At 33.7% G+C, this 15,200-nt stretch overlaps 1 protein-coding gene across 9 annotated transcripts in view; it reads right to left on the minus strand.

The window, feature by feature from the left end:
* The window catches only part of CDC42BPA (CDC42 binding protein kinase alpha), a 296,309-nt gene that overhangs the window by 55,660 nt on the left and 225,449 nt on the right, over nucleotides 1-15,200 (minus strand). For 7 of the 9 annotated variants that reach the window (XM_043923191.1, XM_043923188.1, XM_043923189.1 and 4 more), the window contains 5 exons: nucleotides 12,458-12,582; nucleotides 10,837-10,942; nucleotides 10,246-10,394; nucleotides 8,620-8,711; nucleotides 6,297-6,373 (listed from right to left, as the gene is read on the minus strand). In XM_043923191.1, coding sequence (XP_043779126.1) covers nucleotides 6,297-6,373; nucleotides 8,620-8,711; nucleotides 10,246-10,394; nucleotides 10,837-10,942; nucleotides 12,458-12,582 — 549 coding nt within the window. Of the gene's footprint in view, nucleotides 1-5,172; nucleotides 5,221-6,296; nucleotides 6,374-8,619; nucleotides 8,712-10,245; nucleotides 10,395-10,836; nucleotides 10,943-12,457; nucleotides 12,583-15,200 lie in introns of all 9 variants that reach the window. The other 2 variants (XM_043923185.1, XM_043923192.1) reach the window with 1 other exon arrangement.

The following is a 15,200-nucleotide window of genomic DNA, read 5'->3' on the forward strand; positions in this document are numbered from 1 at the left end:
CCATGATGCCAAATTGCAGATTTCTGTGGCTGCCTATGACAGAATATGAGAGAAGCTGGGGGGAGAATAATGTTAAAAAGCAAAACATACATGAAGGAACCTACTAGGGAGTCAGGACTGAAATTAAATATTTTGGGACACCTTAATAAGCTTTTAAAGGAGGCCAAAACCAAGAGTAGAACTCAGCTTGCCAATACTTTCAGGCTACTCTTCTCTTAATATGTCAGAATGCAAGAAAAGAACACATTAGGAGTACTAGACAATTGGACTAAATGTTTTATTATTTATTCCTTTATGTCTGACCTTTATATTCTAGAGCATTAATTCCTTGATTAACTCTTTTCCTCAGTACACTAGAGTAAGACAACCTCCAAAGAGCAAGATGGTACATTCTGATTTGCCAGATAAGTGGGCAATTTTCACACCTGTGAACTTAGCCTAAATGAACAGAGAATAGACCTGTAATTTAATAAAACTCAAAATTTACCTTGCATATACTTAATATATGATAATATGTTTATCAAATATAAACAGCAACTAATTCATTTATATAACTGTACTTAGTACTCCTTTAATATAGTCAAGTACTTTGGGGGTTCACTTGAAAAGGAGAAAATGAGTTGAACAGAATGGCAAGTTTCTGTAAGCTTAGTCTGAAATAATTCTTTGATCTGCTACCGTGGGAACAAAGGGAACAGCCGGGGGGAAATTCGAGCTGGTGAGCTCCACTGCTCCCCACCTGTAACCTAGAGACGAGGCTGGACCTGATATGTAGTATCATAGGCAGTCTACGATTGGGCAAGTGGTGCTGAAAGGAAAGATGAGGGTAAAAGAGGAAACAGTTTTCACAGCAGAAGGGATCCTGGTGTCTGTTTGACTGCTGTCTTACTGGCTCATATGGGCACGCCTTACCCAAGAGACTACTTATCAAAATGGCCTCAGTTTCTTTCAAAATTAACTCACCTCTCTTTTATCTGCCCTAAAGAATGCCATACATAACCCCTTTATCAACACTTCCCTATTACTCCTAAGACTGAGAATCCTAGTCACTGTCATTAATCAGGGAGTAACATATCTACTGGGCTTCCCAGATGGCTCAGTGGAACCCTCTTAGACTGTTGGTGGGAATGCAAACTAGTACAGTCACTATGGAGAACAGTGTGGAGATTCCTTAAAAAACTGGAAATAGAACTGCCATATGACCCAGCAATCCCACTGCTGGGCATACACACCGAGGAAACCAGAATTGAAAGAGACATGTGTACTCCAATGTTCATTGCAGCACTGTTTACAATAGCCAGGACGTGGAAGCAATCTAGATTTCCATTGGCAGACGAACGGATAAGAAAGCTATGGTACATATACACAATGGAATATTACTCAGCTAAAAAGAGTGCATTTGAATCAGTTCTAGTGAGGTGGATGAAACTGGAGCCTGTTATACAGAGTGAAGTATGTCAGAAAGAAAAACATCAATACAGTATATTAATGCATATATATATAATATGGAATTTAGAAAGATGGTAACGATGACCCTATATACAAGACAGCAAAAAAGACAGAGATGTAAAGAAGAGACTTTTGGACTCTGTGGGAGGAGGCGAGGGTGGGGTGATTTGAGAGAATAGCACTGAAACATGTATATTACCATATGTGAAACAGCTCACCAGTCCAGGTTCAATGTAAGAGACAGGGTGCTCAGGGCTGGTGCACTGGGATGACCCTGAGTGATGGGATGGGGAGGGAGGTGGGAGGGGGGTTCAGGATGGGGGACACATGTACACCCATGGCTAATTCATGTCACTGTATAGCAAAAACCACTACAATATTGTAAAGTAATTAGTCTCTGATTAAAAAAAAAAAAAAAAAAAGAATCAGCCTATAATGCAGGAGATGCAGGTTTGATCCTTGAATTAGGAAGATCCCCTGGAAAAGGAAAATGACAACCCACACCAGTATTCTTGCCTGGGAAATCCCATGGATAGAGGAGCCTGGCAGGCTACAGTCCATGGGGTCGCAAAGAGTCAGACACGACCTAGCGACTAAACAACAACATACCTATCTACTAGTGAGAGTGCTGTGGTATATAATGACTAAAGTCACTGGGCTAAAGATTTTCTAGGGTTCTTTTCTCCTTCCAAAGTCTGTTATTCTACATGTAGAAAAGTCCAAATGCCTAAGCTCCTTTGAGTTACAGAAGTAGAGTGTGGAGAATGTATTCTGCTTTGTCTGAATCAGAGGGAAGGAAAGACTGGTGTTACAAATGCTCCTTCTCTTCTGTTAAGAGCTGTCTAAACAGTGTAACTAAAAGGTAAGCAACTTGTTCCAAATGTCTTCCAAGACTGCCACAAATTCTAGTATTCATCTGAATTCTGAATTACAGACAAAACATACTGAGGAAAAACTAGAGATAGGAAAGTGATTAGGCATATATAAGTAAAATAATTATAGTGTTAACAGGCCTGTGTGGGGGGGTGAAGGATAAAACCAGAAGGTAACTTTGGAGGAGGGGAGGCGCTGGTAGTAAAGCACTGAAAAATCGGAGGGCGGTATGAGGGCACTAGGTGACTAGGAGAAGGACAATGACGTGTGAACACAAAAGAAAACTGCACTTGTATAATTTTGCTTAAAACTAACCTTATTCCTTCCTATACCTACAAATTCCAGCTGCAATTCAATTTTAGATCTTTAGCACAATATTTTTCTTTTCTATAGTGATGAGACAGGAAACAGAAAAGAATGAGCAGAGGATGTATCCTATGGGTTAGTTAATAGAATCTACTTAGTAACAGAGGGCAGTCACATATTATAAACAAGATGCACAACAGCCTAACTAGTTTGGGCACACAGAACAATCAAGATTTATTTTCATCCTTAAGAATCCAAGCATTTAAGAGTAATAAGAAAGTCAAGGAACCTGAGTTTTATCTATTAATACTAAATACCTTCGATGCTGAACCTAAGCATGCCAAAGATTGAATACCATTTTTCTATTATGACTTTGAGGATGAAATGGATGCTAATGATGAAAAGGGTAGTCATAGTTACAAACTATGAGGAGAAATAAGAGGTTTATGCCATAAAATATGAATTAAGAATACAAAATTTTTTTTAAATGACAGCTTACGGATAGTCTTCACCCTGACATGAAAAATCATCTCCAACAGTAATGCGATTCAAAAGGAGGAAAGCATAGTGATTCATATTGGTGGTGAGTGGAAGGCTGAGTGGTAAAGAGCTTAGAAAGTAATCAAGTGAAACTGAAATTGTGGACAAGAAAGGAAGCTAAAGAGAACACAGCAATGGAGGGGAACTGGCCTATTAAGAGTAATGAAATAATAACCAATATCATTGAAGGCATTAAATACATTGTCACTTTAAGTTTTCAAACAAGCTTATGAGATTAGTACTATTATTATCCTTATTTGTCCAATAAGCAAACCAATGCATAGAAAGGTTAGATATCTTGCTCCAAATTATATACCAAGAAAATGTCAGCAACAGGATTTGAATCAACTTAAGTGCTTCAGCAATAAATGGAGAGGAAAGTGCTTAGGAAGCAAATGAGAGGAAAACCATGCCCTTAAAGAGCTGGGGCCTGAATCATAAACATTCAGCAGTCTTTGTGAACTTAGCTCCTGCTTATTTTATAATAGGAGTTCCTTTGTTCTGCTTTACAGTTTAGATCTGAATTGAATTGACTTGAATCTATGAATCTATGCTGAGTAACAGTGGGGGAAGGATAAGAAAGGATATTCCTGGAGCATGAGTCAAAGTGGGAAACTCAGACACTACAGTGGGGTGGTGGAGGACAGCATGTTAGAGCAGAGACGAGACAGCAGTGGGCTGAAGTGTACTTTTGTGGAGAAGAGCTGATCTACTTATCAAAATATCAAAATACTACTCCTGTGCTTTACATTCAGAGATTTCTGCTAGAGAAAAAGGGATGTAGAAAAGAGTTTGTTAGAAAGAAAAATGAAAATAGTGTTGTAGGAGAAAGAACAATTAAAATGTTTGTTCAGATTTCCTTTCCATTCTTTTTAAGGTGAATGTTATCTATATGGAAATACCACACTGAATATTTTAGTAAAATATACATCAGATTATAACATCAAATATTATTATGTATCAAGAAAGTTCTCTTTTTATCACACTTTAAAAAACCATAACTAGTATAATTATTTATCTCAAGAATAGTAAAACAGTTTCCATTAGAATGAAAAGGTGTGCATTTTGGTATAAATATTTCAAGAAATAAAAAAAAACACTCAAAAATATAGATCAGGATTTTTCTTTAGTAAAAAATTATGATTTTCAATGTAAGAATTATATTTAACAAAACACAAAAAATAAAACATTAAGAGTTCCCCCTGATTTAAAAAAGTTATATGCACTGCATTTGCATCTGAATCCATTTTATTTCCTAATTTCTGCAAAGATAGAGTGCTCAATAGGAAAATATAATGCTTTACAACAAGAATTACGGTGCCATTTAAAGCAGAATAAAGAATGTTCATGTCAGGTATTTCTGTAAGAGAACAATACACATTAGGAACTTCTAAATTATTGAATCTATAGAATTAATTTAGGAGAGAAAATGATAATGCAGTCAATTTACAGTGCATATGTTAACTAAAATCAATTTTCACATTAGAAGAGAAATTCTGTCAGCATTAAAAATTGATTTGCACTCAACTATTGTGTTATGTATGATAAACTCTATTGGAAGAGTTAATAAAATGTCACTTTTTATTATACCACCAGAGGCTTGCTTTTAACTAACATATAAACCAAGTAGTAAACTGCTGGAAAGAAAAGGGAAATGTGAAATAGAAACTGCCTTGAAAAACAAAAATGAGCAATTATTTATATCTATATAGCTATATAGTGACAATAATCAAATAAGCACTCCAGTCTTCAGCACTGTTGCAAAGAATGGAACTACAGAGATTCTCTGATGGCCAATGCATTTTTTAAAGTACATTTTTATTTTATTATATTTAATAATGATAACTCTTCTTTGTATTTAAGGCAAGAAAAAAGCACATTTTGGCTCACAAATTATCAAGTGTGATATTTCTAAAACTGACTGCATTACTAGGTAAATTCTTCATATCAATTCACTGATCTCTTTTACTGAAGGATGCATTTGTTTGAAAATCAAAGACTTACGTCATCCAAAAAATCAATCAGTGAAGATGAGGAAGAAGAAAAGGAATCCTATTTAACGAATACAGCAATAAAAAAATAGAAAATATGGATGAAGCAATTTAATAAGAACAAATAATAAATCAAAAATTTTGTAGAACAATTGAAAGGCAAATGACATTAATTCAAATAAATAAATGAGAAAAGCAGTTATTGTCATTGTTTCTCAAGAAACTTAGAAATTCATTAACTACGTTTTAAGGAGTGATTCTTTTTCCCTTTCCCAAAAGAATGAAATACAATTCATATACTGTGCTCAAGGTGTAATAAATTAAAGCTCATTGCAAATCATTATTAATTAAATTAAATGGAAGCACTTTAAAAGGTAACAACTAAAGGTAAACAACAGAATCTCTGCCTTCTAACTGTTCCCACTAGAATGTAGGCTTCCTGAGGGGCAGGACTTTATTGATTTTGTCACTATTGTATTTCCAGCACCTACAACAGTGCCTTGCTCAGATATGTTCAATTATCTGTTGATTAATATATAATTACTAACAATTTTTTTCTGAGATAAAAAGTTCAACCATAAGCTTTTTTCTAGCAAAGAATTTAAGTACCAAAGAATGACAGAGTCACACAGTCACTATTTCATTATTCTGGAGTGTGCCAAATAAAACTCTATATGTAATACTTTTAACAAAAAGCATTCCTTTGGTATACTTCTAAAAAACTCTATTGATTTGGAATTGGAACCAGCACTGCCCTATTGTGAGCTCTGACATTTTCATTTGCTTTTTTTTTTATTGTGGCTCTATGCTTTGGAGGAAAAAAAAAGTTAAAATTATTTAAAGTTAGGATCTGTTCTGAACTTACTGTTCCTCAGGGAAAGAGATGAAATTTCTTTTAAATCTTACAATGACTCTCTTATTTAGATCTTAGATATCTCTTAAATACAAGAAAAGTTTATGATTAAAGTTTCCATAATATTGTAGGACATATCTTTCTTTCATAATACATTTTTGTTTATATAAGATTCTAGGTCCTCTTACATGGGATGCAATAAAATTTTTATTGCAAATAAATTTTAAATCACAAAGTAAATTTTAAATCGACCACAGGGGATATCTGAAAGGTTTAATACTTACTTCAAATTGATCCAGAGCATCGGTAGGCGTATTCAAAAATGCCAAGAAAGAATGCTGTGAGTCTTGGTGCTCTATACCTAGAAGACAGCAGCAACTTTTCTTAAAACTAGAACAATTAACACTAATTTTCATGGATGACCTTTCCTGTCTGAATGTATTAAAAAGCTGCTTGCAAGCTACCATATTTTAAAACCAATTAACATTATTAACTCCACATATTAAAAAAACTAAAATACATTCGTGTTTCTTGTACTATGACTCAATAGTTAAATTACATCAATCTCTAGGAAATACTTGTTTCTTGACTTACTTGAGTTCTTGAATTTCTTTTCCTGTATAGTACACCATAAAAAGCACATTAAATCTTTTGGTAGACTTGGGAAATTTTTTAAAAATAGGACTCTGGTTAGGTCTGGATTTTCTAAGGTAATTTAGCACCAAACAAGGTTTCCTTTCTGAAATACTTTCATCACGTATATAGTATACACCAATACAAATAACCTTTTATTTAAAAAATGCAGCGGTAAATCAAACTTATTAAATTATGAATAAACTTTTGCTCAGGCTTCAATCTGATTTCATTTACTGTTTTATTGACAAATTGCATGACAAAAGTTTGTCTGAGAAAAACTAGGGCTGGAGAATGAGGACTCCAAACCTGAGCTTTTCTCAGACAAATTTTTAAAAAATCGATGCATATCTCTTGGCTATGGTATTAACTATAACTGCATAATTTCCAAAATAATTCTTAATCATACACATATAATGATAAATACTAGGGAGGGAAAAGGAGAAACACCACTACACACTTCTGATCTCCATATCATTAGGACTAAACTGATCCACTAAATTGGTATCAATTTATGTGCCTTTTTGAATTACTCTCTAATAATATACCATGGTTGCCGAACATGGCAGTGTAGAAATCTGTTCCATGAATAAATGTTTGCTGCGAGGGTTTTTGCCAAGCCCTGTCTACATACTGGAGATACAACAGTAAAGAAAGAGACAAAATCCTTGCCTCATTATATAAAAATTACATTATATTATTTAAATAGATCATTTTATAACAGTGAAATTTTATTATTCTGCAATGCTCAAAATTCAAATAAAAGCCATAGGCTAACATACAATGTAATAAATTTAATTTCTTCTTTTGCAAATTTTGATCTACTATAAAATGATGCAATCAACGCCAACTGGTTAAGTCATACTCTTCACTGCTCTCTTTTCTATATAAATTGCTTTTTGGGCCACAGGTCCTCCGTGTCTTATATACTTTTTCCTCTACTTGCTAAATAATGCAGCTCCCTCCATTCTTCATATGTGAAAATTAAAGCTTGATTCTCATTTTAGCATGATGCCTTATGCTCCTAATCTGAGTTCCTAATTCACTTTTTCTGGATTCCTTCCTTTCTCATTCATAACAAAAATTTATTGAACGTCTACTACTTTTAATGGCTTTTTTCATGTTTACTCCTTTGTGTGATTACTCTCTTTCCTCCACAGTTTTAAAAGCAGATGGAGAGACCCAACCAGCTTTGTCACTCTGTGTCACAGGACTGGGAAATAATAGGGCAGCAGGTAAGTGCAACTTAGAGCCAATTCAATTAGGTCAGTATTCAGCCAGGAATACTGTTAGGAAAATGAATTTCTAATAACTGTATATAAGAGATCCTTTCATTAAGAAAATAACATTTTGAATTTCTAAAAATTAAATCTTCACATTCTTTATGCCCACATGATGGAAAGAAAATTAAAGTTCATGTAATAAAGCTACCAAGCACTCTGAGTTACTTTTTACATTAATTATAACGTGCTCAAGTAATATTTTCAGGAAAATGGGAATAAACTCTGAGAAATCCCACAGGGCAAGCAATTTGAGTATCATATGTGGACGAAGATATCAAAATGTCAAAATAATTCTTTGTTATTGAATTGCCTTTCTAATACTGGATTAATCTAGTTATTTCTTCAACTACCCTGAGAGCTAATCCTCTACAACATTTGAGAATAGTATAAAGTATATGCAAAGAACAAATGTTTCTAATCACAAAAATATTGTTCAAGATATAGTCCATGGCCCTGAAAAAATAGTTGAATATATGGCAAAATGAGTTTTCTCTTATGAAATCTTTAACAGTGTGTATCAGGTAAAACAAAATAATTCAGAGACTTTATCTACCAAATATGTGCATGTGTGTACCATATATTCATACATGTGAACAATTCTCCTACCTACACATTAAGCTGATTCTTCTATAATAAAATGTATTCATAACAGAACATTACATCCTGATGGATGCAAAATACATTCCCATACCCTTTTCAGATCTAAGCTCTTCAGTGTCCTTTATCAGTTGTTCGATTTCTGATAGTAGTTCCAAGTTCTTCTTCTCTGAATCTTTTAGTTTACTTAAATGAGGGAACAAAAGGAAAAATGTCATTATTTATATTGTTTGTCAATGAGCCATCATGTATGTAGTTGAACTTACTTGGTTTAAATGTCAGTCATGATGATGCAGGGAGTTGAAAACCACTGCAGGAAGGACAAATCCAGCCTGCCATCTACTCTTGTGCAAATAAAGATTTACTGGCGCACACTCAGGCTCATTCATTTAAATGCTGTCTGTGGCTGCTTGCATACTCAACAGCACAGTTGAGTAGACAGAAACTATGTGGCCTATAAACCCTAAAGTATTTATTATCTTGCCTTTTATTGTAAAAGTTGCTAGCCATGAGCTAAATTATTAAATTAAAAAAATGTATAAAATCAAACATTAACTTTAGAATTCTGTTAAATTTCTTTCATAGAGAACCATAACTAAGTTTATAATTTTCAGTTTGACTCGTATTCCTGATTTATAAACAAATGTGTAAGTTTTATGTCCTAAGCTTAAGAAGAAAGAGCTCACTAACTCAAATTACAATACAGAGAATGACTTTTAGTAGTTCTTCATGTTGGGATCAACTCATATTCTCCAGAAAAAGTTGTTTTCCATTTTCAGTGTCATACTAGCACATTTAAGTAAAGCATATTTAGTTTGTAATTGACTAATTTATAATAAGAATTTATAATTCAATTGAGGAATTTATAATTCAATTCAATCAGAGATACATGGCATCTCTGATATAATTAAAAACATTAATGACTGCAGTTTAAGGACTAAGGCTTCATACCATTAAAAACAATTTATAGGCCTATATTTCCTTTTGTGACTCAATGACCTTGCAACCTTAGGTATTCTGAGCACTGAATGGATTTTCCTATTTGTATTTTGATTTGTAATATGAACTTTCTACTGTTTCTCCATATCACCTACACTGACTTATTCTTGAACCAATCCAATTATGATTTTCCTTCTATCATTTATTCAGAGTATGATTTGGTCTACTGCTGTGATAACAGTGGAGGGAATGTAATCATTAGCTAACTGTCCTGAAGAGTGCAGAGGATATACTTTTTTAAAACATAGTAAGAAAAAATTATAATTTAAACATATTATACCACTGTGAAATTCATCATCACTAAGAACCTTCATTTATAGAAAATCGATGGTAGAGGCCAGAAATTACAGATGACTATATTTTGTTCTGACTCTATGCTACATTTTTATACTAATGTAATATTCTTGAGCAAGAGATAATTTTGAATTTAATACTATAAAATTTGAAAATGAACTAAATTTGACAAAAAAGGGAAAAGTAAATAATAGAATATTAATACTATTAATTCCACTTTAAGAACAAGTCAGATAGAAACAGAGCTGTATTAAAGTCCCATTACTGCATAAAGGCCTAAAAGAATCAATTCATTTTCAAACATACCATTTTTTTTGGGTCATGATTTAAAAAAAAAAGTGATAGGTAGGAAACTAAATATGTAATTTCTCTCCAGATACTTTTGGATCAAATCAGAAATCACTCTAGTGGGACTATAGAGTCTTACCATTCTGTTATGATGTTAGATGCTTTAACTTTATTCAGCTCCTCTTGGATGGCCTGTTTGGCTCTTATTTCTGCATCCAGAGCTGACTGTAACTCCAGTCTGGCTGACATATCCAGTTTTGCAAAACGTCGCATTTTCCAGGGCATATCCTATGAAACAACACGACTGTGCTTTTAGTTCTATTCTATTTTTACATTTAAGTTCAGTAATATAAGTGAATTTTTTTTAATAAGTGAATTTTGAAAGTACTTAAAAGAACTATCTTGCCCTAATTACAGAATAAAAGAGATATATTTATTACTAGTGAAAATATATTCTTTTTCATTAAATTCAGAAATAACTGTAGACTCATTATAAATACATTTATTTTTTATGGTTATTACCATTAATGGCTAGCCATACAAATGACAGTTAAGCAACTATGTATTATAATTTCTTAAGCTGGAGGAACTTGGAATGATTTCTTATGAAAAACTTTATAGTAGGCAAAAACTAGAAGAACTGATATAATTACTCAGATTCATTACAGTGTTTTCTGAGCCTTCCCCCCAACTAATATAATAAGCCTGTTGACTAAATGGTAGAGCTTACTGTTGCTCGGGTACCCAAGCTGGAGTTTCTTAAAGCTTCCAATTCTTCAGTCATTTTAGAAGCTAAGGCTTGAAGATACCCTCGTGCATCCTTTTCATCACTGACCCTAGAATATATACAAATAAAGACAGATCAAGTACCAAAGTAAAACAGAAAACTTCAGTGAGACATATATTATTTTAAAGCATCAGTAAGTTAACTTTCAAATAGTTGAGAACCCTGAGAAGAGTGAGTTTATCTTTTACTTTTAGCCTATTAGGTATTTAATGCAGACTGACTTCCTGTATTCTTGATTTTTTTCTGCATATTTCATTTGAATGTGATATATGCAGAAAAATTTCATCTTCATCCTTTCTACTTATCCTTTCCAGACAGTCCATAATTACAGCTTCTTTCCTTTACTAGAACCACTTCCCATTCCATCTCAATTCATCATGCAATTACTTGAAAAGATCAGTGGTCTAGGATTGCAGGCTTTGGCCAAAACAGTTTTGTTTTCTATAAAGTCATTTTCATTAACATCTTAGTTACAAATTTGATTACATAATGATGGAGTTACAAATGAAGAGTCATAATGTTTGATGTAAAGCAAGGCTAAAGATTATAGTGATCTTACTATATTAAAGAACCATTAACTGTACTATTTGGAACACAATCAAACTTCTACAATTTGGGCATTTTCCTTTAGATATGCAGTGAATAGTCACATTCATAAGCTAAAGCTGAGTTAACATAAGGGCTCTATAGATAAATCAGTATCAAAATACATGAGTCAACTGGGTAAGATTACTTAAAAAGACAGTGTTTATTCACCTATGATTTCATTTAAGAAGGAGAGTATTAATCTAGTATAAGTAGGGAAAAAATGCTTAGAGGACCAAAATAAGAGCATTATAAACTAAAATTCTCACCAAATTCTTGGTCTATAGATACATGAAGAAACCAGTAGTTGTTTATGTAAATAAACATCAATAATATGCTGAAAAAGTCAGAAAGTTAAAAAGCATAAAAAGTTAAGCTACCTATTTTCATTAGAAAATACAATCCCTGTTGGATTCAACTTTAAGTATTATAAAAATATACAGATTTTTACAAATACCAGAACAATCATATAATGAGTTAATTAATATGAAAGTCACTAAGGTAATTATCCCAAATTAAATCCTACGAGCTTAAAGAACAGTTGATAAAACTAACTGTAACCATTTAATGTCTTTAAAATGCCATATGTGAATTAGTCTGTTTTAATTATAAAAACAGTGAAAGCATAACATCTTTAGCTTCTAAAATTTTCTCCAGGCTTTCTGTTTCCTAAAATAATCACAAATACAGGAATTTTGGTCTTAGGAATATTGATGGCTAGCAAATGAGTTTCTTCGGTTCTGTAAGGACTAACTAACTTTCTTCGGAGAGAATAATATTTTCTTTCTTAGAAAGAAATATCAGCTTCTAATGAAACTGTAAAAGCTGCTACGGAATATCTGACAGAGTTAAGGAAAAGTGGAAAGAACAGAAAACATAGAAGAAACACAGACTAATAATAAATATTCCTCCTGGAATTCATACCAATTTGACTATATGGCCAAAAATCATCCACAAAACACATTTAAAGAGTACTCACCACTGAATTATTTCTGTGATCTGAGCTTCCCAATGTGCAACCGATTCCTTCTTATCTGCTAGATCTTTTACCTCTTCTTCTAACTGCTGGTTGCGTGTACTTAAGTTCTCATACAAAGTTGTAAGCTGAAAGGCAGTTTTAAGATGCTTAAAGAAGTGTGACTTTTAGGAACAGGAATTCAAGGTGCCTCAGATGCCTCTTGTTACATCTCTTTAGTCAAAAATGCATATCTTCCTGATTTTCTATTGTGATGCACCCTCTGGTCACTGAATTTGGAAACATCAAGTACTCTGAATTCTCCCTCTGCCTTTGCTTTCCCTTCACTCCCTATATTAATTGGTTCCATTTGTGAACATTTTCCATATGCCGGGAAGAACTCCCCAATTCTGCTGGTAACAACATCTCTCATTTTTTTGTCTTAAAATATCTCTATGTAATCTTAAAAAAAAAACTATAAGGAGTTTCAAGTATATACAAAAATGAACAGAAGAGTATAAACAAATTCTGATGAACCCATCATTAGCAACTTCAACAGTTATCACCTCAATGTCAATCTTATTTCATTTGTATACCTGTCTTCTTGCCCCCTCCTCCAGTATTAATCTGCAGTAAATACCAGACATCATCTAATTTTATCCATATATATTTCTGGTGTATCTCTAGAAAACAAGGCTCTCTATTCATAACCACAATATCATTATTATATTTAACAAACTTTCTTATATCATCATATAGGTAGTCACTGTTCAAATTTCCAGTTGTCTCAAGATATCAAAAGACTTAACAGCCTGTTAAACTGAATCACACCAATAAGTAAACATAATGGTTGCTCTATCTTTTAATCCTTTCTTACTCAGGTTCTGGAGTACTCCTCTCAGGCAGCTGTAACAGAATACCATAGTCTGAGGGGCTTAAACAAGAACCATTTATTTCTCCTGGTACTGGAGGTGGGGAGGTCCAAGATCTAGGCACCAGCAGATTCAGTGTCTGGCAAGGGCCCACTTCCTGGTTTACAGATGGCCATGGGATGAGGGGGTTCTGTGGGGTCTCTTGTATAAGAGCACTAATCCTATTCATAAGGGCTCTACGCTGATGGTCTAATCATCTCCCAAAGGCTTTGTCTCCAAATAGCACCACATTGGGGACTAGGTTTCAAGACCTGAGTGCTGGAGGAACACACCTAGGACACAGTGGCTCCCCTCCAACACTTTAAATTTTCATGTAATTTATTTGTTGAAAAAAGTAGGTAGGTTGTCCTATAGAGTTTTCTATACTCTGAATTTTTGCCTTCATTTTTGAAAGACATTTTCTGCTTTATAAAATATTTCAGACTGGCAGTTATTTTCCTTCAGCATTCCTTATTTCTGGGTTCTGTTTCTTTTCTGTTGGAAAGACGCTTTAAGTTTAGCTGTTGCTCCTTTAATTATAACATGTCTTTCTTCTCTGGCTGTTTCTAGGATTTTCTTTGGTTGCTTTGTTGTTTTTCAGCTGCTCAGTCATGTCCGACTCTTTGCAACCCCATGGACTTCAGCACGCCAGGCCTACTGGTCCTTCACTATCTCCTGAAGTTTGGTCAAACTCATGCCCATTGAGTCAATGATGCCATTCAACCATCTTATCATCTGTTGTCCCCTTTTCCTCCTGCCTTCGATCTTTCCCAGCATCAGGGTCTTTTCCAATGAGTTGGCTCTTTGCATCAAGTGGCCAAAGTATTAGAGCTCCAGCTTTAGCATCAGTCCTTCCAATGAATATTTAGGGTTAATTTCCTTTAGGATTGATTGGTTTGATCTCCTTACTGTCCAAGGGGCTCTCAAGAGTCTTCTCCAGCATCACAGTTCAAAAGCATCAATTCTTTGTCAACCAGCCTTCTATATGGTCCAACTCTCACATCTGTACATGACTACTTGAAAAACCATAGTTTTAACTATACAGACCTTTGTCGGCAAAGTTATGTCTCTGCTTTTTAATATGCTGTCTAGGTTTGGTTGCTGGTTTTGGCAATTCTTCTATGATGTGCCTAATAGGGATTTAATTTCCCTTTAGGGTCTGTGACATTTCTTGAATTTGTAGCTAAATATTTCTCATAGGTTTTGGAAAATTGTGGGCTATTAACTTTGCAAATATTGCTTCTGCCACAATTGTTCTCCTCTTCTTCTGGGAAAGCAAATATTTTCTGTCAGATCTTTATATCACATCCTTTATATCTCGATATATACCTCTTTTATATATTTCTGTGCTTTAAAACATATGGATACATCTTTACTTCAGCATGAAAAGTTTATTTACCCTTTCCTATCCTGCTTCTTTCCAATCTACTGTTAAAATTTTCTGTTAGGTATTTCAATTATTTTATTTTTTACTTTTAAAGATTTATTTGACTTCTTTGTATAGGTTCCAGGTGTCTGCTGAAATTCTACATGTCTTCTATTTTCTTGAATATACCATACAGTTATTTTAAAATTTAGTTGAGAAAATTCCAATACTGGGAATTTTGTGGGTCTGTTTAAACTGACTGGTTTTCCTCTCATTTTTATTTTCTGACTTAGTATTTGGTTGCTGTTATATTTTTATGTCTTGGTTTTATTAGGTTGTTTCTCGTGGTATGCACTGTAATTTCTTACTGCATGCCATGCACATTGAATGAAAATTTTAAAGATAATCTGAGACTCTATATAATATCTTCCTCCAGAGAGCGTTTAGTTATACTTCTGGCAGGCAACTAAACTAAAGAGAGATGAAGGAT

This window comes from Cervus elaphus, chromosome 14 (genome assembly GCF_910594005.1).
Source record: "Cervus elaphus chromosome 14, mCerEla1.1, whole genome shotgun sequence".
NCBI lineage: Eukaryota > Metazoa > Chordata > Mammalia > Artiodactyla > Cervidae > Cervus > Cervus elaphus.